The sequence below is a fragment of the Diabrotica undecimpunctata genome, chromosome 5, assembly GCF_040954645.1.
Source record: "Diabrotica undecimpunctata isolate CICGRU chromosome 5, icDiaUnde3, whole genome shotgun sequence".
In the NCBI taxonomy this organism is placed as follows: Eukaryota; Metazoa; Arthropoda; class Insecta; order Coleoptera; family Chrysomelidae; genus Diabrotica; species Diabrotica undecimpunctata.
Genome location: NC_092807.1, coordinates 77806737 through 77831490, shown reverse-complemented (window position 1 = coordinate 77831490; position 24754 = coordinate 77806737). Strand labels below are relative to the sequence as shown.

The 24754-nt window shown below is 32.4% G+C and overlaps 1 protein-coding gene across 4 annotated transcripts in view; it reads right to left on the bottom strand.

Moving 5' to 3' along the window:
• Positions 1-24754, bottom strand: part of LOC140441409 (sorting nexin-13-like) — a 1016720-nt gene that overhangs the window by 264464 nt on the left and 727502 nt on the right. For all 4 annotated transcript variants that reach the window (XM_072532120.1, XM_072532123.1, XM_072532119.1 and 1 more), the window contains one exon: positions 10271-10485. In XM_072532120.1, the coding sequence (XP_072388221.1) occupies positions 10271-10485 (215 nt within the window). The remainder of the gene's footprint in view (positions 1-10270; positions 10486-24754) is intronic.

Genomic DNA, 24754 nt, shown 5'->3' with positions numbered 1-24754 from the left:
ACTGAATGCCTAAATGAAACTGTTTTCCAAAATAAAGATTATAATCACCACTCAATGTCTTCGTTGTCAGCCTCGGTTATCCTTCCTTTTGTGAACTTGCATTGCCAAATACACCACAATGTTTTAATTATCAGCTTCCACCATTTTAAAATATTGTTCTTCTTTATAGTATTTATAAATCGGTAAATCTTCTTCCTTCTTTATATTGCTTTTTTGTTTATTCTCCTTTCTAATAATCTTTTTTTCTCTTCCAATCTCCAATCACCATATACATAATATAATTTTAATCTTCAACTAATACTCTCTTCTAATCTCCAATCACCATATACATAAATAATTTTTAATCTTCAATTAATACTCTCTTCCAATCTCCAATCACCATATACATAATATAATTTTTTAATCTTCAATTAATATTTTTTTAATTCTATACTTTCCAATCACTGATTACTATCTTAACTGACCATACTATATACTGAACTTACTGACTAATTTTAACTGACTCCTATACTGAACTTACTGACTAACTATCTACTGACCCCTATACTGAACTTACTGACCAACTGACTGACCATTTTGAATCCAAATCACATCGTATTTATATCATTTTAATGTTCCCGAATATTCTTGAAAGAAAATATATTCGAATCCTTCTATTTCATAGACATTACAATGTTCGCGAAGATTCTACTACGAACAAAGGTTAAATTCTTTCTATTGACGTCTTATTTTATATTTCTAGATAATTATTTTTTATTCTATCTAGAAAACTACTATTATAACTAAAATTCTATCGAGAATTTTATGAAAATTTAGGCTTTTCAGATCAGAATATAAACATATATAAATTACATCTTAAATTAATAAATATCCCTATTCTAAATCCATAACCAAATATACTTCAGTGTATACTTGGTTGCCTACAAAGATGGCGTATTCAAATATATTTATAATATCATAATTATTAAAATAAACAAACACATTGCAAAATAAAAACTTTTTAAACTTATTATTATGTTAATTTCTTAAGAATGCCCTCATATAAATATTTTTTATAATATTCTCTAGTATATAACTTATAAATTATTTCTTTAAACACTACCTTTGTTTCTCCTATATTTAATATCATCTCAATATATATGTTGTATTATATGAAATTTTTAGCACTATTTCCTAATTTTCACTTTTGCCGGACTGTTATTTACAGACTTTTCGGATTTGGCACTTTGTGTCCGCCGATTTGCAAACTATCACATAATTTACTCACTGCATATTAACATCATCCGCATCTTCTCTATCATCGCTATCACTTTCATTACTGTCACGGTCAACCGTCACATTTATTACCACAGGATTAATATCGTCCATCAACCCATCAATAACCCAATATTTTTGCTCTTCCTTAATAGCAAGTTTACAATAGTTTTTCCGGTTTTCCACTGTTACTACACCAAATGCATTTCTTATTAATTGTTCCATAGCGGCGGCCTTAAACTTTGTGTTGTGTGAGACAATATGTCTTTTGACTTGACTCCATACCATTTCAATTGGATTTAACAATCCAATAGTGTGGAGGTAGTCTCAGAATGGCAAATTTTTTCTCTTTGCACATCTCGTAAATTTTATATTTTATGTATTTTTCTTTGTATGTGTTTACAACTTCCATGAGCTCTGATTTTAAATAATCTTCGTCAAAAAAGATATCTTTCTCCAGTAACCACGTCTTAATTTGAACTTTATTGAAGGCTTGTGTCAGAATCACTTCTTCTCTCCTCGAATGGTACGATCACCACAACAGTTTTCTCTGGAAGATTAGGAAGCAGCTTTTCCTTAAACCATTGTTCAAATATAAGACCATCCATATCATCATGATAGTCCGCTGAGTTTTTTTTTTTAGCTAAAAACCAAAAAGCAGCACCTTCTACAAAGCCCAATTCACTACCTGCATGTACTATAACAAATCGGGGGCCTCGTTGTGTCGGCTGTTTTAGGCCTGTTGACAACCCCTTAACAAACGCATCTCTGGTTGAAGTCACTGAGAGGTCCTTCCATTCTTTGGAAACACTATGTCCAACATTCACCCAAGTTTCGTCCAAATAAACGACGGTGTATCCTTGAAAACGAAATTTTTTTATCTCATGCAAATACTGATGTCTCCATTTTAGAATATCAGGCCGTTCAATCATGCTTGACTTTACTCCTCATTTGCAAAAAACAAAGTTCATTTCATGGAGTATTCTCCACATTGTTGTGAGTAACATGTTTACTAAATCTTTGTCTTTTTTAACCAGAGCAAAAACTTCGTTCAATGTCGGCGGTAAATTTTTAAAGAAAAAACTATGCACGGCACGGCACGTAGCCGTGTATGAACTACTGCATTGTAAGTGAACTTTCTGCTGTTCACTCTACTTTTGGTACGTTTTCTTGTTTTTTTTTTATGGGCCTTAATCCTCCTTCCGCAGCTTCTTTGCGTATTTTAGAAATAGTGCTAAAACTTACTCCGGTCATAGCACTTACTTTATCGGTTAATCTTCTAACACTTTCACCACTTTTTAAATTTAGATGATATTTAAATACATTTAAAACAATTTGTTTTGCACGGATGTCCAAGATATTCCCTTGGCTTAATTTTTAAATTTCCATTTTCAATTAATATTCAATAATAATTCAATGTCGTCCATTGTCATAATGGACGACAAATCATGTGAAGTACTTTGTATAATGTCCATAACTGCAATGAGGTCTTTTCTATTTTCATTAACAGTCTGAACATCCCGTGATTGAAAATTCCAACGTTTTTGGGAAGATTTTGTCAACCTGCTATTAACCTCCTCATCCAAAATTTTTGTTCTTTGAAGAGACGTAAAAAAGAACGAGATCAAACCGGATACATTAAAAAAATATATCCTAGCCTGCTTATTAATCGTACATGCATTGTCATAATTAAATTCATTTGGTGTGCATAGCAATTAACGCAATTTGTAAGAGAATATGCTTCCTTAATAATTTTTTGCACACCATTTAATTCACCACTCATAACAGATGCGCCATCAGAACTTTGAGCAATTAGTTTGTTCGGAATATGTTTTAATAAGGGATTTAAAATATTTAAAATGTATTCAGTGATTGATTTGGCATCATGTCTGTCCAGCACGTAAAATTTCCAAAATCTCTTAACTGGTCGTCCTTTGCACAGATATCGGAAAAATATAACTAACTGAAATTCACCAGCAACGTCTGTCATTTCAACGGCAATCACTGCAACACAAGGACATCTAACAAGCACTCAAGGAGTTCATTTTGGATTGTTTTTGAGTTACCTTTAAAGATTTTGAACTTTGAATATGAACCTTTAAACCGTTGTCTAATTCGGCGCTAAAATTGTCCAGCGCCTTAAATATGTTCTATTTTCTAAATTTTCGTTTTCGTCCTGACCACTTAAAGTTAACTAGAAAGCTCCACAAAACCTTATACAATTTATAATTTAATTCCAATCATATCGATTCTTATCCACTTGTTCATTGTGTTTAATTATAGTATCATCATAAACTGAACTTAACTAGGTTTTTATATTTAACTTACCAAGCATTGAAAAGCTAAAAATATTATTCATGTACACTTCAGATTCATCATGGGATTTCATTTTATACCATATATGAACAAGATCATCGGTACCTTTGTTTGATCAAGTCTCGTCACCTCCAAACAAAACGCGTACAAAACAAAACAGTTTATTAGTTTGTTCGCAACCACACAACCACCTAATTTTATCATAAATAGTTTTATTACCTCCAAATTACTATAGGCCGAGGAAGGCGAAGGAGGCAATAGTTTTATTACCTCCTTAAATAGTTTTATTAAAAAACCTCCAAAAGAGTTAGTTAAGATAAGATTTAATTCATTGTATTTATATACTATATTCACCCACGACCACGACGCACTAAAAGTTTAATTATTAATACAAAAACTTGTAAAACTGGACGCGCTCGACAGCGAGCGCGTAAAGAACTTCCTTAAAAGTAAACCAGAATGCACTAGGATAGATCCTATGAAATTAATTGCTCATAGAAAATATGAAAGTAGGAGAAAACAATTTTGTAAGTACAGGTGATAAATGTAATTAATTATTTCCAGTATAAAACTGTACAATTTGTATGTTATAGTTCTCTTCAATCTATTTTGAAAAGCTTCTTCATTAATAATACCATATGCTTTTTATATTGTATACATGTTTTATAAAAATGTGTCTGCTTTTTTTGTAATCATTTCTGTTTACAGTCTCATATTTCCATTTTGTTGTAAACAAATAAAATTGTGTTTTCTATTTACTGGACTCATATGGAATCTTTAAAATTCTTTTGATTGTTTTACATATATCTTCATCATCAAACATTTTCCATCTCCTCCTCTCTCACAATTGTTTCCATCTGTATCTACCTTGTACTGTTAAGTTTATAGGAATGATGTTTATACTCTTGTTGTTCCATTGTAATTTCTTAAAAATGTCTTATAGAACAAGGGTGAACAGTTTGGGAGAAATGGTGTGTCCTTGTCTCACTCCCCATTGTAGTACATAGTTACATATTTTACTTTTATTATACATAGTTACATATTTTACTTTTATTTAAATAGTTATATATTTCACTTTAATTATACATAGTCACATATTTTCCTTTTATTGTACGTAGTTAAGTATTTTACTTTTATTTTACACATAAACATAGTTTATTTTTTATTTATTATTAGATAAATTAGATAAATAATAAGGCTCTAACATATACACACATGCGCACACACACACACACACATACACACACACACACACACACACACACACACACACACACACACACACACACACACACACACACACACACCCACTCACACACACACCCACTCACACACACACACACCCACTCACACACGCTATACAAGTAGCTTAGCAGGACTAAAGCGCCTCATTCTGCTCTGCATTATTCAGTAAATATTTCATATGAGGGTTTTTGTAAGTGGGATCCTCATATGGCAATCTTTTTGATGAAAGTAGCCTCCCATAACATCAGCGTGGAATGGGGAGGGGTGGAGGAAAGCCTGGGGAGCATTGTGGCTTGAAGGAGTGGTCCCTAATTTACTAGGACCAATCCTTCTCACCTTGATGAAAAGTATGCCTAAATGTCCATATGGGTATACAAGTCTCCGCAGGTAGGGCTTACTTATTTTGGTTGCTTGTGTGTAATTCGATATATCATTTTGTAGGTTGCAGTGAATAGATGGTTAAGAACCTAGAGAATGGAACCTATCAGAATGGAACCTAGTTTCGAGGACACAGATTCCTATACAGGGATATACAGGGATACAGGTGAAGACCACAATGGCAGTGATGACTTAGATTTATATACTATATCATACCTCTGTGATTCCTCCAATTTTATAAATTACAGAAATAAATAAATTTTTAAGAATATCTGTTTTTTATGTTGATGTTTTAATGCAATGGAAAACAGATATAGGCATAAAATAATAAATAAAAACTTATCCTGTACCAAAACATGTGTCTCTATCTGATATGTTATACATTTATGGTATATAAAATTGCATAATTTTATACTACATTTTTGGACAGAAAATATATTTTGGCATAGAATGAGTTTTTATTTATTATTCTATGACTATATTTATTTTCCATTAAAATTCGGAACATTTTGAATTTGTCGCCTAAAATTCAAGATTATACTTTTTGAATTTCCCGCCTAAAATTCAGTATATATTTTTTGAATTTCCCGCCTAAAAATCAGAACCTACATTTTGAATTTGCCGCTAAATATTTTAGTTCCCGATTCCGAAAGTATTTGGAACTCTCTAGCAACTCTCTCCCCACTCTTTCTCCGGCACTTACCTTACTAAGGGGGTATATACTCTGATTATCCCGTAGAATAACATCCGCTGTGGGTGTCATTACGAACAAAGTTGCCAGATTTTATACAATTTATCAAGAAAAGAAGAAATACACACAACAAATGAACAGACATTAAGACGTTTTAAAGATAAAAAGTATGTTTCTGCATAAAAATAAGGTAGTGTCACGGTTCTATGGCACTACCTCACGGTCCGAAACTGTCTGCCACCATGTAATGTTTCGTTATAGATCGGAAAAAGCGTTATAAATAATTACACTTGCATTATTGTACACAGTTACACAAGTACACAAGTTTATTTATCGTCAAGTACACAGCTACATTGTCTAATGTGTACTGCCGCTACTGTAGCATAGTATAGCGTATAGTAGCATAGCAAAGTATAGATGAATTCAACAAGATGATAAATTACATCCGAATTTTTTCGAAGAAAATACTGCAATGGAGCATTTACAGAAGTATTTTTGTACATGTAAAAGAAAAAAATCCCTCACAAATAATATTTGTCCATGTATGGGTTCCATTAGACTGCTGTGATGTATGTACATGCTCTGAATCATGTTGCAATTAAGGTCACGTTCAAAAAGAACAGGTAAACGATTCTCAATTACATAAGGTTTTTCCACAGCATGAATTTAGTATGATTTTATGGTCTAATGTTGCTTTTTTAAGTAGTATGTAATATCATTTCTTTTAATTAATTTGTTCTAATGTTAATATATTACTGTAACAATAAAAAACTATTATCTATTATTATTAATCAAGTAGGTAAACTATTACAAAAGTTACTTCAACAGCGTTATTTGCCGAAGATAATCAACAAAAACATTAGGTAGATTACTAAGACTCCTATAGTAGAAGATCCCACTGCAGAATCACTACGTTCATATCGTACTTCATCAAACTCACATTTTTACATACATTTAAAATTAGTAGAACACATTGATAATAAGTTGCCGATATATCGCGAGTTAAATTTAATAGCATTTTTGTTTTCCCATCCTATAAAAGTAAATAAAATTATTAAAATTAAAAAAAGTATATATAAAAAAAATTAAATAAAATTTATTTAAAATAAAATAAAATTAAATTAAACAAAATTAAATAAAATTTAACCAAATAAAATAAAATTAAATCAAATTAAATAATATTAAATCAAATTTAATGAAATTAAATAAAACTAAATAAAATGAAATAAAATTAAATACAATTAAATAAAATGAAATAAAATTAGATAAAATTAAACAAAATTAAATAAAATAATTTAAATGAGATATCAAGATGGCGCCGACTGGCGAGCAACGTTTAAATGTGCTCTCTCTAGTTAGTGACGAAAATTTACTAGAGAAACAATTTAAGTGCTGTCAAAGTAAAGCTACTAAAATCTTAGTTTGTGTACAGTGTGGAAATGTTTTTCATTTGTCATGTGCAACCAGAAGTAAGCTTCAGTGCATCAAAATTTGTGACACACGAATAATTTGCTGTGAAACAAACGAGAAATGTAATGACATTGAGGAGAATTTCCAAGGTAAACCCGATATATACAAAGAAAATGAGCTACTTAAAAATATTATAAAAGAAGAAGAGGAAAAATTTAAGAAATCTATAAACCGTCGACTTCGTCAAGATCTGTTGCTTACAAGCGTTTCGATTTCCGGAAATACCAACAATATAATCGTCGCTCCGAGGATTTTTAAATAATTTCTTCGTTAGGGACTCTCAAACCCAAAGTAAATGTCAAACTTCCATAGTTCATCAAAATATCCGAAGTCGAAGTATTAATGCAAGTAAACCGACAAACTTATATTTTCCTATTTTACACTGCAATATACAGGGAGGACTTGCACGTAAATCTTACGATATAAATTTGATACTTCAAAGTAATAATGTGAATGTTTATGCCTTAGTGAACAATGGTTAAAAGAAGATAAACTTAAAATAACCAATATTGAAAACTTTAATTTAGTGTCTTATTTCGCAAGAAATGGTAAAGAAAGTGAAGGTGTATGCATATTTGTAAATAATAAGTTTAGTTGTGAACAGCTAAATTTACGTCAATAGTGTATTGAAATATTTATGTGGAGTAAAATTTAAAGTTCATGGAAGTAAAAAATATTTATTTATTGTAACTATATACAGACCTCCTTATAGTGTGAATTTTAATACTTTTATTACGAATTTAGAACTATTGTTGTAGAGTATTTATAACAAAAATGATTTTTACGTTATATGTAGAGATTTTAATTTCAATTTTTTAGAAAATAGCAATCAGAAAAATATTTTAATAAACTTATTTTTAGAATACAACATTAAATTTCACACATAAATGTACGTACTAGAATTATTAAAAATTCTTCAATGTGTATTGACAACTTTTTTCCAATTTAGATGTTCAAAAGGTGAGTGTATGTGCATGACACATACCATGCATCGGAGATGGGCTACTTCGTTACACTGCTTCCCTCTTAGATCTGAGCGTAACGATCAGCAACTCCAGATGTAGGCCCAGGATGGAGGAATCTACAGAACTCTCCAGCTCTGCATGAACCCCTCAAGAAGAAATAACAATCTACAGACTTTCAAGGACACGATATCTTCGGATTAATACAACACACCGTAATTCGTACGCCGGTTTCTCGGAAGATCACTTCAAGCAGCTTCTGACAATCTTCCAATCCAGATTTTCTAGTGCATGGCCTATCTTGGGTAAGGCCAAATGCTTGATGTCATAATTGCACACGATTTTCTTCAAATTAGTTAGAGCACGCCATATATCCTTGTAACTTACCCTGTCTGTATATGACTTTCTCGTTACCATATACAGCAAAGATCGAGAACCATCTTCTAATCTCAGTACTCTTCCAACTTTAGGCTGCTGGTTTTTTAACTCGTCCAAATGACCGAACTTCCTATAAAATACAGATGAGATTCCTTTAGTTATTGTTTAATCTCAAGATTTGAGCAACATATGTGGGCTAGAGAAACGTTATGCGGAACACTAAAAAGACCCTGCTGAACTCATGTCGTCACGCCGAATCTAGTACTCTTTCTTTCTGCGTAATTTGACATAAATTCATTAAAGCTTGGTCGCCGGTCATCTTTGATCTCATATTGAAGGGTTCGGGCTTCTTCTGTTTCATTTGAGCCAACGTAAGGTGCAAGACGATTTATGTGAACTACTTTTGGTTTACCTTTCGGCAACTTCTTAATTCGGTATATTCATTTATTCTCTTTTTAAATTCATACGGACCCTCCCATTGTCCTTGCAGTTTAGGGGACAAGCCACGACGACGTTGTGGATTATAAAGCCAAACAAGATCACCTACTTAATAGCTTTCATTCTTGCATCGAGAATCATATTGATCTTTCATTCTGTCACTGGCTAAGTGGATGTGTTGTCGGGCAAGTTCATGAATGTTGTTCATTCTTAACTTCAGACGGTCGACATAATCTTCGCTTGCAACATGTTCTTCGGAAGGTCTGCAGCCCAACTCTAGGTCGCAGGGCAAACGAACTTCACGATCTTATTAGGCCGGTTGGAGTCTGGCCTGTAGTTTCATTCACGGCCGAGTGGTAGGCCATTATTAATAAATGAATGTGCTGGTCCCAATGTCTTTGATGTTCTGATACAACTTTGGACAGATGTTTACCCATCGTTCGAATCATCCTCTCGACCATTCCATCTGATTGAGGATGCAGGGGTGTCGTTCTGGTCTTATTGACACCAATCAATTTACAAACGTTTTGGAAAAGGGTTGAATCGAAGTTTCGCCCCTGGTCGGAGTGGATCTCAAAGGGAACACCAAATCGGCTAAAGAATTATTTAACAAGTACCTCTGCAACGGTAGCAACTTCTTGATTTGGTATCGCATAGGCCTCAGTCCATTTCGTAAAATAATCCATGGCTACCAGGATGTATTTATTTCCATCATTCGTCTCTGGAAGTGGACTTGCAATGTCGATTGCTACTAAAATCGCAGATAAATTCAATTTTTAAACATATCATTTTTTGAGACAAATAATAATTTCTCCAGAATTAAGATTTAAGATTATGTATTTAAAATGTGATATAGACATAAGTTAACAATTGGTTAAATTATCTCTCTGAAATACCTCAAAACTGGATTGAAAAAGAAAGATAAACGCGTTTAGAAGTATATTTTTCTTATTAATTAAAATAGTGAATTTTAGTGAATGAAAATGTCTTGTAAAAGCGTTGTAGATTTAAAAAAAATATTTAATATTCATCCAACAACTATCTATAAATTTATTTATGGTTTTTGGTTAACACAGTATTCATGCTATTATTATTATTCAAGTATATAGGATGTATAAAATAGAACTATGCTACTTACTTAAAAATGTATAAATACTGTGCAACATTTTTAGGACTAGTTATGAAAGACACGTATTCTAATATCCTACGATTGACTATATCACCAAACATGGTCCTCACGATCTGCCTCAATAAAGTTACGATCCTCCTCCGTAACCATTGATTTCGAGACTTCAAATCGAACACTTCGTCCATTAAAAGTAACATTATTCTAAGTGGAATGTTATCGTCGGTCTAAAACAAAATTTAATTAAACACCTGTTCGCATTCAAAAATTATTGTATTATTACAATATTGGTAAAAAACCTTTATCGATTTAATATAAAAATTCATAATATTAGGGGTAAAATTATGTCGAGAAATTATTTTCATGTAACCACAATTGTTTTTAAATTTATTCAAAACCGTATTATTATGTACATAAATCGAGTCAGCCGGGATTCAAATAGAGTAGTGATGACCAAAATATGACGCTGTATTTAGGTAGCGTCACTAACCTACTTAGGCAGAAACATTCCGACTCTGAACCATAGTAACCTCAGCCATCCCGAGTAAGTCTGTGGTAATCAATCCCAGTGGGAAGCATGGCCACGGCTGACGAGAACGGGAGAAATGGTTCACGGGCGAAAAAGTGGTTAGGCTACGGGCTAACAACCTATTATTGTAAAAAAAAGTATTGTTCGTCTCAATTGTAAAAGCTTAACGAAATAAAACCCTAAGGCGATGACATGGCAAACGTAATAAGGATATGAGATTGGTATCAAGAAATGTGCGGACGTTATACCGCGCAGAAACCTTCAGAGCTGTTTGTACAGTAAGAGTATAAACCCTTACATTGTAATGTTATATAGAATATCTTAAATCATTTAATATGTTGTCAAAAGTGGATCATTACACGAGCAGTTTTGTTTGTATTACATACACTTCTTACTTTTTGTATACAGCCTTGCCTTATATCACGTAGATTCAAAGTCCGATAGGGCAACCCTGAGAGAATATACAAAACGTGAAAAAGATTTATTATTGTATATCTACTGTTCAAAATGTGTACCGGGTTTCTCATTATATTTTGACCCCCACTTATTTTCCTTAATTTCGGGAATACAAAAAAAAGTTTCAAATAAAAGTGGTATTATTTTATCTGTACCGACCAACAATGTAGCAACAGAAAAAATTTTGTATACAGGGAGTGCCCAATAAAATGCATCTTCAATATTTCAAATGGGACACCCCGTATTTTTTTATAGTTTTGAGTAGCCCTGCATTTCCTGATTACCAATATATAACTTTTGTGTAGCATTAGTTTTGTTCTATAATGGCGTATGGTACTACAAAAAGGGTAACCATAGGTGGCTATGCAACTGAAATTTCAAAATGAAATAATTATAAATTTATTATAAACTGTCAGTCCTCAGTTTATAGTTTATAGTGAAAGCATCTGCCAGGAAACCCTTTTGCAAGCAAACGAAGGAATCTGTAACGAGTCCGTCACTTCAATAATTCTTTATTCACTTTAAATAAAATTTTTAAATCCATATCCTCTTAATAATTTCCTTAATTCTTAAATTTTAAGTTGGTATTCAACAGAGACACCAAGCGTCTATATTTGCAATCATAGTTTAGCTAACTCAAAACAAGTGCTGATTGCTCACTTCTGCTTCGAAGTTCGGTAGAGACACTTGGGTTTAGAGGTAGGGGCCAGAGAAGGCATAAAAGGTTTTTATTTAGAATATTAAAGTTTTTTAAGAAGTTGCAGGAAGTTTTGGTTTGGTTTTTTTGTGTCCTGTTGGTTTATAACCACTCTGAGCCGGTAAGTTTATCCAATTATCAATAAAATGAAAATATAAAAACCATCAGCCACTTTTGAGATCCTACAGTATTGTCATTTTTCATTTGATTCGATATATTTATCTGAAATGTTTCCCATCATTTCATTAAGAAAATTCAACATGTAAATCGAAGGTGTTATTGATATAAAATCATATGTATTTTAATTTTACTTCCCGGCCCTAAAAAAACATAATTATCTATATTTAAAACAATTTATTATCTATTAAGAGTATCGATAAAAATATTTTGTCGTATACCGTTCATTATATTATAAAATATATTATTATCCATATCATGCTTTTCGTTAAAATTGTCGATATAATTAATCCATTTTACTTAAAATACGGTCAAGCCATACGAAGGTCACATCATTTACAAAATCATTAAGTTTTTGCTTCCTCACTTCATAAGTAACCTTTATAAAACCTTTCAAGGTTCATAAACCTTGTGTTTTTTCCATACTCTGTATCAAGAGTAAGAAAGAACTCTAAAACAAATGTTTTTAGCCTACCTCTGGGAGTCAAGCAGAAGTCGAGGGAAGAATGTTTGATTTTGTTTTTTTTTTGGATGTTTCAAGAAGAATTTTTAAGTTAATACCTGGTCGGAACTACACCTGGTTCCAGAGTTGATTTTTTTTTTTGACGTGGCTGTTCCCTAGAGGTCCAGATCTGGCCTTGTTATTCCCGGACAATTTGAGAAAGCAGCGAGAAGTATCTTCCTCCTTCAGGATATAAAATCTCGTAAACCTGTATTAAGTTTATTTATTAGTTTTAATCTTTTTTATAATATTTTTTTTTTAACTTTAAATCATACTATTTTAAAATAATAATAAAAAACCATAATTTTTTTTTTCTAAAATAATATTTAATCATATTTAGGGACTAAGTAGGTTGAGGTTTTAAATCCTCCCGTTTAACTCACTTGTACGATTTCTTGTGTACACATTTAATCAGAGAGTTATTAATTGTTATTGTATTATTATATATTTAAACCTTTGGACATCTATCCCTTCAGGACAGTGTCCTCATTACTTTTGCCGAATATTTAATTGAAAGCCGAAATACAGAGTTACATCTCTAGTAGGCAAGTAAATTACCTTTTTAGGTATAGTCATTAAATTTGTTCCTATATTTTATTATTTGTAAATTCAGATTATCAAGGATCAGTTGTGTGTAACCAGGGTATTTTTTTTGTATATAAGTAACTAGATTAACTGTACATAATTGGTGGTGGGTAGCTATAAAAAAATTATATTGTATATATTTGGATAGGGATTAAAATTTGTGGTGAAAACTAAATATTTTAATTAATACCTGTTTCCCGTTTATTGTAGCAAACAGCTTTACAAGATACCTTGGAAGGTATATGTTAATACTTTCCTGGCGCCCAATCATATCTTAGAGCAACTTCTATAATTTACTACTTTCATTTACGTTATTTCTATTTTTTTTAAGTATCCTGTCATTCATTTTCTTATTCTACGGTCTCTGTAGGGCATGCAAATTGGCCGAATCCTCTTTTGAGTGTTAAGTAGTCACTCTCCGGCACATTCAGCTAGCCAGCTTTAATTTATTTGTTTTGTTACATCACTCCTCATTTGTTTTTGTTACATTGGCGCCCAACGTGGGGCCTATTCTAAGTTAAGACCGTAACTTATATAGTTATTTTCTTTTCATTGCATAACATTTCCTACTATTTTTGATTCTTTCTTGTTGCTCCTTGTAACTTATGTATTAATTTTTCTTTCTTTATTGGATTTACTATCTTAAGGTATACTTGTATTGCTGTTGTTATATTCATATTTAAACCCTCACCTATTTTGATATCATTGTGTACAGTTGACTAGTTATTTACTATTTTTGTATGATAAAAAATTTAATTATTTAGACATTGCTATTTTTATATATTAGCCAATCTTGGTGTATTTTTGGTATTTAACTGCTGGTTGACCATATATGTGTTGAAACCATTGTATGTTGCTTTAGGGATTCAACTTTAAATATTTAACTTAACTTTACTTAATTCTTTTTAAACACGTAATTATATATAGTTATATATTTTTTGGATAACTTTAGTTCCTTGATTGATTTTGTGGTGTGTTGGTACATATATATTCATATTTTTTTTTTTTTAACTTTAGATTATTCCTCGATTGACTTTGTGGCGTGTTAGTACATTATTTGTTTTGTCTATCCTATATATTCATCTATTTTTTTTGTTTTCATAATGTCTGCATTTAAGGTAGAACATTTGTTAGTGAAGGAATTGGATTACGAGTTAAGGATTAGGGACATCAATATTGATGAGTCTTCCAATGTTGATCTGAAACGCAAAATATTGCGTGGAGTTTTAAGGCAGGAAGAATGAAACAGGAGTTTCCGACAGATTTCCGCCTCAAATATTCCTTTTGAGGTCCAACAACAGGAGATTGAAGAGACTGTGGATGATTTGGCGAAAAGGATAGCCGATTTTAGAGGGACTGTCCAAGATAGCCTATATTCCAGGCTAATATCACGCCTAGCTCACATATCAGGTCGTATTCATCTATTATCTTGCTCAGATGAGGCACAACAAATCTTCCAACGCTCTGTCTCTGTCCGAATCCTAAGTCTAGAGGGCGAACTTGATTCTCGAGTGAGTCCAATAGCAACATCAACTCCAATCTTTTCTGTCCAAGCGGCAAATGCATTTCTACAACCCAAACCTGTTCAGGTTCATAAATGGGGCATTACATTTTCTGGTGAAGGTCATTATGACCAGGTTATTTCCTTTTTGGATCGAGTGGAATGTCTTCGTGTATCGAGAAGAGTGAGTGAAGATGATCTCTTCGCAGCGTCTGCAGAATTGTTTTCAGGTGCAGCTTTTACGTGGTTTATGAATAACCGCAATAATTTTTCAAATTGGTCTGATCTAGCTCAGAAACTGAGTCTGATTTTCCACCTTATTCTTTTCAAGACGACCTTTTAGATCAAATTAAAAATCGTAAACAGAAGCCACACGAGTCTGTTACGATGTTCATTAATAATATTTTAGGTATGTGTAGTCGCCTTGAAACACCTCTGACAGATTCTGCAAAGATTAAGATCATCCTGAAATGTCTATTGCCATTTTATCATCAGCAGTTGGCTCTTGTAGAGATCACTAGTATAGCTGATATTACGGAGAAGTGTAAACGTTTAGAAGAAACTTTATCTTGGTCTTCTCACCTTCCTTCTACTTCTCGACCCTCTTCTTTTAATTCTTCACGTCACCTAGATACTTCCAAACACCGTTCTTGGCAATCCAAAGGCCATGAACGTAATATTTCCGCATTGAGTTCTGTAGTTTGTTGGAATTGTCGTGAGTCTGGTCATACTTTTTATGATTGCGGTATCCCTCGTACCCGTATTTTCTGCCATGGTTGTGGTAAAGAAAATACTCTCAAACGTAATTGTTTTAAGTGTTCGGGAAACGAACGATCGGAGGTCCGACCCTGAGCGTTTCTCCGTCCACACCCCCATCAGGGAGCCAAACCGATCCATCAAACACAGCAACTGTTCCAACTACGTCCAACCATTTAAACCCATCTTCCAGTCGAAAAGGAAAAGGGGTTTACACGAAAAAAATCAACACACACCACACAGAATCACTCAAAAGAGTAACTTCCCAATCTAAAACATTTGATTCGCATAGAACATCATCATCATCAGTGGTGCTACAGCTCTAGTTGAGCCTTGACCTTCCCCAGTCTATTTCGCCAGTCGTTTCTGTTCATCGCCAACCGTTGCCAATTTGCCGCGCCGATTTTCTTTGCGTCCTCGTCCACACCGTCCCTCCATCTCAGTCGTGGTCTGCCTCTACTCCTATTTCCCACTGGGACCGATAATAGAGTTCGTCTGGGTGGGTAATTTTCATTTGCTCTTGACACATGTCCAGCCCATCTAAGCCTACCTATTTTTATGAAGGATATTACATCTCTACCATTTACTATTTTTTTATACTTCTCGTACAATTCGAAATTATATCGCCTTCTCCAAATACCATTCTCACAGAATGCGCCCATTATTCTTCTTAGTATCTTCCTTTCGAAGACGAGCAGAAGATTTGCGTCTGTTTTGGAGATGGTCCATGTTTCTGACCCATATGTCAGCACTGGTAGGATGAGTGTTCTATATATTATTAGTTTGGTTTTCTGGCTTAAATTTCTGTTTTTTAGCTGCTTGCTTAGTCCAAAATAACATTTGTTTGCTAGCAGTACCCTCCGTTTTACTTCTTCAGATGTGTCATTATCGTTTGTTATGAGAGAACCCAAATATGTAAACTTATTTACTACCTCAAAATTATATTGGTCTATACTGAAGTTTTCTTCGGCGTTTCTAGCTCTATCTCTGTTATTTGGAATAGATGCTAACATTTTGGTTTTTTCCTCGTTTATTTTAAGGCCCATATTTTGTGCGGCTGTCAAGAAGGTGGAAGTCATCTCTTTAAGTCCTCGTGTAGTACGTGCGATCAAATCCAGATCGTCAGCGTAAGCCATAATCTGCGTTGATTTATTAAAGATTGTTCCCCTATTGTGTAACTCGGCATCTCTTATAGTCTTTTCTAACGCTATATTAAAGAGAAGGCACGCTAGCGCGTCTCCCTACCGTAACCCTGCATATGTTTCAAACGCTTGTGACATATCGCCTTGTATTTGCACTCTGCAGATCACTTTACTCATAGTTGTTTTTACGAGCCTTATTAATTTATGGGGAATGTTAAGTTCATTCATGGCTTCGTATAATTTACCTCTTAGGACGCTATCATACGCTGACTTAAAGTCCACAAAGAGATGGAACGTGTCAATATTAAATTCATTGGTTTTTTCTAAGATTTGACGTAGCACAAAAATCTGGTCAATTGTTGACCTACCTGGCCTAAAACCGCTTTGATACTCACCAAGGATTTCTTCCACGTACGTACTTAAACGGCTGTACAGGGTGTTGGAGAATATTTTGTACATTGTATTCAGAAGAGTTATACCCCTATAATTTTTACATTCCAACAAATCTCCCTTTTTGTGCAGTGGACATATGATTCCAGTGCACCATTCCTCTGGCATTTGTTCTTCTTCCCAGACTTTGACATAGACACCAGATTCGCATAGATTATCTTCCCCAAATTTTAGTGTTAAACGTGATAGTAGTAGTGTAGTAGTTCCAGTATGCATACCAGAGTCTACCACAGGTCAGGAGGATTCTTTTATTTCTGATTCTTCTTGTTTTCCTATTGCATCCTCTGATTGTGTTGGTAGAGATAATAAATTTAGTTTGGTACCATTTAAAATTTTTGACCAATCAGATACTGGTTGTTTTGATTTGAATTCATTATTAGTGAAGAAACATAATGATAATAGACCGTATCTTCCTATTAAGATTTTAGGACAATCTTTTAGATAGTGGCTCAAACATTTCTGTGATAGGTTCACATTCATTAGCTTTACTGAAAAATGCTGAAATTTCTATTATGCCCATTTCTTCTCTGCAAGTATCTACTGCAGATGGTACAGTTCAGTCTATTACAGGCAAATTTGAAACTGAAATCACAGTAGCAGATTTATGTAAGCAAATTACGTTCTATATTATTCCCTCAGTTCAGAATTCTATAATTTTAGGTATGGATTTCTTAAATGCTTTTAATAGCGCACTAAATTGTTCTAATTTTTCTTTTTCTGTTTCTCAATTTAATCTGTCTGTACTTAGTACTATTCAGGACTTTTCGAGTTTATCTAGTCTCGAACAAAGACAATTAGAGAATATGATCTCTAAATTTGTATCTCTTTCATCAAAAGACAAGTTAGGTCGTACCTCCTTAATATCTCATACTATCGAGGTGGGAGATACCACACCTTTTCGACAATATCAGTATCCTATTCCTCAGGCATGTCAAGTTGACTTGGAAAAGGAAATCGATTCCATGTTAGAGTTGAAAATCATTGAACCTCCCACGTCTTCTTACTGTAGTCCGCTGTGGTTAACAAAGAAAAAAGATGGATCTTTTAGGGTCTGCTTCGATGGTCGAAAGTTGAATAGTGTTACTTCAAATCGGGATGCTTATCCTATTCCCCGAATAGATGTCATTTTAAGTAAACTTCAGAATGCTAAGTACATTTATTCTATCGACCTATCTAAAGCTTTTCTTCAAATACCTTTAAGTGAAGAAAGTAAAAAGTATACAGCTTTTGCAGTCAGTGGGAAAGGATTATTCCAGTTTGTCACTATGCCTTTTGATCTTGTTTCAGCTCCTCAGACAATGTGTCGGTTGATGGATTTAGTCATTGGTCCTCAATTAGAGCCCTGTTTTTTATTATTTGGATGACGTTTTGGTTGTCACTCCTGATTTTTCACTTCATATGGAAATTTTAGATAAGTTGTTTTTACGTCTCAAAGAGGCTAACTTGACTATTAATTTAGATAAGTGTCAGTTTTGTCGTCCTAGTCTTAAATTTTTAGGATATGTAGTAGATAGTAAAGGTTTAAGGACAGATCCTGATAAAGTTACAGCCATTAAGAACTTTCCTATACCTAAGACTACCACCCAAGTCCGTAGGATATTGGGAATGTGTGGATATTATCGTCGGTTTGTTCCGTCTTATTCTACTTTGTTGTCCCCACTTACAGATTTGCTGAAAAATAGGAAAAAAGGCCAAACTATTACATGGACTTCAGAAGCCGATAATGCTTTCCGGCGTATAAAAGAAGCTCTTACTAGTGCTCCTGTCATGACGTCTCCGAATTTTAAAGAGCATTTTTACCTCATGACAGATTGTTCCAACACTGCTTCAGGTGGTGTATTATTTTAGATAAAGGATGGTTCGGAACACCCAATAGCTTATAGCAGCAAAAAGCTTAATAAAGCACAGAAAAATTATTCCACTACAGAAAGAGAACTTCTTGCAATTATTCATGGTCTTGATGCCTTTCGATACTATCTTGAAGGTCGTAAGTTTACTATCATTACAGATCATAGTTCTTTATTATGGTTACATTCTATGAAAAATCCGTCACAGCGTTTGTCCCGTTGGATTTGTAGGCTTTCTGTTTTTGATTATAGAATTGAGCATCGCAAAGCCAATGGTGTTGTGGTTGCAGACGCGTTGTCACGAACGTTCGATATCAATCTTTTAGATCTGTCCTCTTTATTTCCAGATAATTGTTATCGAAAGATGATTCATAATGTCACCCAAGAACCTAGTAGATATCCTGATTTCAAGGTGGAAAATAATATCCTTTATAAACACGTTATCAGTCCTGTCGAATCTTTATCGAATATGTCTGATTGGAAAATAGTAGTCCCAACAGCTAATAGGGATGAAGTGTTGAAAACCTTTCATGATGATGTGACATCAGGTCACTTTGGTTTCTACAAAACTTTTAGTAAGATAGCTGAGCTATATTACTGGCCTGGTTTGCGCAACTCAGTTAAGAAATACATTTCGAGATGTAGAATTTGTGCAACATGCAAGCCGAGTAACCTACCTCAAGCTGGATTAATGGGTTCATTTAGGAACATTAATTTTCCTTGGCAAATGATATCTTTAGATCTTATTGGACCGTATCCACGTAGTTATTCAGATAATACGTATTGTTTGGTTGTTGTAGATTACTTCACCAAATTTCCTTTAGTTTGTCCTCTTCGAAAGGCTACAACTCCAGCCATTTTGAAATTCTTAGAGGAACAAGTTTTCTTGCTTTTTGGTACTCCGCAAATAGTTTCGTGTGACAATGGTCCACAATTCATTTCAAAAGCCTTTAAAGATCTTTTGAATAAATATAAGGTCCAAAAGATTTTCTATAATGCATGATCATCCGCAAGCTAATCATACTGAACGGGTAAATCGCAGCATTGTTACTGCTCTTCGATCTTATACCTACACTGATCATAGAGCTTGGGATCAGTATATTCATTCAGTCGCTCAAGCCATTCGAACTTCTGTTCATGAAGTTACCCAATGTTCTCCAGCTTATGTTAATTTTGGTAAGCATGTTCCTTTGTCAGGTGATTATTTTGGATTAATTACTGAGAATTCAACAACCCTTCCTCAAGTTTCGGAGAAACTTCATCGTATGGATGATCTCCAAAATTTACTTCCAATCTTCGCTGACATTAGGAAGAAGTTGAAAGCTTCTTACCTTAGAAATCAGAGTCAGTATAATTTAAGGAAACGAAACATGCGATTCTTTATTGGCGATCGAGTTTTAAAGCGAAATTTTGTGAAGTCAAGTAAGGGTGATGCCATTTCTGCTAAGTTCTGCCAGAAATATATTCCTTGTACTGTCGTTCGAGTAATATCTCCTTTAGTATATGAATTAAAAGACAATTCGACAAATAGACGAATTGGTCAATTTCATATAAAGGATTTACTTCCAGACAATACCGTAGATGACTTAGCATCCTCTTCCTCAGATGAAGATTAACTTAAGTTTGTCTAATAAAGTTAATCTACCATTGTGACTATTATTGTTTTGGCTCGGTTTTGATTACGATTTGGTATTTTCTTGGAACTTTATTATTAATCACCAGATACGGTATATGTTCAGCTTATTCCTTGCTTATTATTTGGTTATATAAGTTTAAATTATTAAGCCTTTTCATTCTTATTATTAGGTACACTTATCTTTGTTTACTTTATACTGGTATGGAACTATATTAAATACTACTATTATATATTTTGTTTGTTAATTTGATTATCATCTTTTGTTTATTTGTTTTGCCTTGTTGGAAAGAATGTTGTGATTTTTTGTATTTAGATTTAGTCACTCATTGGTCATAGTCATACTTTAAGTAATATCCTGATGTACTATATAAGATGATTCTAAAATCAGTCATTAGGAACTATTTTTTAGGTTTTTTTTTGGTATACTCTTATGTCATATGGACTATTCTGCTTATGCATACTTGATTGAATACGTGGGTTCGAAGTTGTTGTTCAATTAGAGGCCTCAGTTGTTCGATGAGTTTCGGAATTCACCATTTTCATGACAGGTTATGTAGATAACTAGGCAGTAAGATGTTTCGTTTATAATTAGTTAACCATCTTCAATTTGAATTCTAATTTGAACATTTTAGTTTTAATCTTGAGTCTTTCCAGACTATGTTCAATTATAATTACAAAAGATTTCCTCGAGCTGATTTCTTAGTCTCACTTATGTTAAGATATTCTTGACATTGCTACCTCTATGGCTAGCATAGTTAGATTGCTTTCTGAAATTAGTAATTTATATTTTAGTCAACAAATGACCGTTTACAGTTACATTCACTTCTTTGCTTAGGCATTCACTTATTGATTTTGGATTTAGAACTAGAACATATCTTGTTCTTTCTTAGTAATGTCAGAACGAATCAGTAATTTGCAGTTTCTACAGAAATTGGCCTGTTCGTTCTTGATATTTTGTTTGTTGATTACTTACTTATTTACTATTTACTTGATTACTTACTTCTTTAACTATTACTTTTTGGATATGTTGAGTAGTTATTATTGGTTTACTAAATGCCATGTAACTCCCTTATGTCTGATATTCTTATAAATCTGTTGTAGCTACCTGCTATGGTTAGTGAATATCAGCATGAGTTTTTTTGTTTGATGTTGATTTAGATTCAATGATTTAGTCTATGAAAATTGTGGTTTAGGCACATATTACCGGATGTGGGTATATGTTGACCTAATTTATTTAGATTATTTGATTAGAGTGTGAATTGGTTACCCATTTGCCTGGTCGATTAAACCTTTGGATATGCTATTCTATAAATCTGTTGTCCACTGGTTGATCAATTTTGGATTTAGTGCCCAATTCAATATTTAAATTGGTTTATATATATCTGGCATTTTTCTTATTGTTACTTTTTGGATTATTTGATTAGAGTAGGAGATTGGTGACTCATTTTCCTGGTTGATTATATCTTTGGATATGCTAACCTATAAATCTGTTATCCACTGGTTGATCAATTTTCGATTTAGTGCCAATTCAATACTTAAATTGGTTTATATATCATGAATGTGTTGCTTGTGTGAGTCCATTTCAAAAGGTAAAAGAAATAATAAGTTAGACTTACTCACAATCAATTTAATTTAACTAATCGGACGACCGGTTTCGCTTTCTATAATATGCAAAGCATCTTCAGGTCACGATACAAAGTTAAAATGCTGAAAATAATAATCCCATATTAGGGTGTTGTCTAATAAAGATAAAAACAAAGATAAAAACATAGGTAGGTGATATAAATTATATAAATTACAGCAATTATGCCAATATTACATGTCTGTGGTTTTATAAATGAATAAAATGTTTAAGCAGACAAGGTAAGACCCACAAATTGGTAACATAGTCTATTAAACTGTAATGAATTATAAATAAACCAATAAATAAACATTACTTACATGCCGGTACACTATTAATTGATGGTTGAAAGAACATGGTTCAAACTATCTTGGATTGTTGATTGGAGAACTCAGGTCAACTATTGTAATTATTTAACAGTGAACGGGGAAGTTCTTGAGGAGACAGATTGTATGATCTTCAATGGATGTACAGATTTGTGGGTGTGCAATTGTATAATCTTGTAGTTATCAAAATTTCTTTGATAAAGTTTTTGCAATATCTGGCAAATTATTGTAAAGTCCAAAAATTTTTATGTTAAAATTAAATTAAAACACTTTTACACACACAGAAACACACAGAAAACACTTAAAAAACGGGGGACGAAACAGACATTTAATTTAAAAGGAGAGGATTTCTAAAAGAACTACATTTCTTAATAGGAGACAATGAGTTTTTTATGTGCTGTATATCAGATTTTAGAGGTAAACTTGACAAAGGTAGGTTAAAGTGTGACAGTTCTTCTTCTATTTTAAATGCTGTAAGTTAAGTTATCCAGTTTATGAAATAAGCTGATATTAATAAAATCTAAAATTTTTTTAATTTTAGATATCAAAGTTATTTGATGTGTTAATATTGGCATACTTTAACAAATTGATTTCAATGTAACAATATAAATAATTGTAATACTTATTCTATGATAACAAACTCAGCTTAGTCAAAGTTACAGAACAAACTTAAGTGATTATTTGTTAATTAAATTAAATATGTACATTTGTAATGAAAAAGTATAATGTATAACAAAATTACAAACTTTCTTTGAAATAATTGTTGGTGTGAGTCAACTGTCATGGTGTGTATAAGTATTTTTAAATATTTATTCCAATTCTGATATGTTAATATGGAACTTAAATAATAAGCAAATAAACCATTGTTGATAAAATTATTGATAAATTAAAGAAAATTAAAGAAATTGACTGAATAATTAAGTATTCAAAAATTAGTTGGTAATTTTAATATCTGACAGTTGGGACCGGAAATTGGTTATATCAACAGGTAAAAGGTTCTTTATTTAAACCGGTGTAAAGTAAAATTATTCTTATTTCAATTTTCCTATACCATGAAGAAGTATCATCACACCGACCCGAACAATGGTGAGTTTGTACAATAATTTCTGTGACACTTTAACAATTTTAAATTTAAAACAGTTTATAGTTAAAATATAATATTTCTATTTGAAAATGTAGATTTGTTAATTATTAGGATTAACAGAATTATATTTAATTAATACTGCTAGTCTGAACGACTTTACCATGTTGTGTTGGGAACAATCAAACCACGTGTTAATTTTTTTTTTTTTTTTTTTGTTTTGTAATTAACACGTGGTTTGATTGTTCCCAACACAACATGGTAAAGTCGTTCAGACTAGCAGTATTAATTAAATATAATTCTGTTAATCCTAATAATTAACAAATCTACATTTTCAAATAGAAATATTATATTTTAACTATAAACTGTTTTAAATTTAAAATTGTTAAAGTGTCACAGAAATTATTGTACAAACTCACCATTGTTCGGGTCGGTGTGATGATACTTCTTCATGGTATAGGAAAATTGAAATAAGAATAATTTTACTTTACACCGGTTTAAATAAAGAACCTTTTACCTGTTGATATAACCAATTTCCGGTCCCAACTGTCAGATATTAAAATTACCAACTAATTTTTGAATACTTAATTATTCAGTCAATTTCTTTAATTTTCTTTAATTTATCAATAATTTTATCAACAATGGTTTATTTGCTTATTATTTAAGTTCCATATTAACATATCAGAATTGGAATAAATATTTAAAAATACTTATACACACCATGACAGTTGACTCACACCAACAATTATTTCAAAGAAAGTTTGTAATTTTGTTATACATTATACTTTTTCATTACAAATGTACATATTTAATTTAATTAACAAATAATCACTTAAGTTTGTTCTGTAACTTTGACTAAGCTGAGTTTGTTATCATAGAATAAGTATTACAATTATTTATATTGTTACATTGAAATCAATTTGTTAAAGTATGCCAATATTAACACATCAAATAACTTTGATATCTAAAATTAAAAAAATTTTAGATTTTATTAATATCAGCTTATTTCATAAACTGGATAACTTAACTTACAGCATTTAAAATAGAAGAAGAACTGTCACACTTTAACCTACCTTTGTCAAGTTTACCTCTAAAATCTGATATACAGCACATAAAAAACTCATTGTCTCCTATTAAGAAATGTAGTTCTTTTAGAAATCCTCTCCTTTTAAATTAAATGTCTGTTTCGT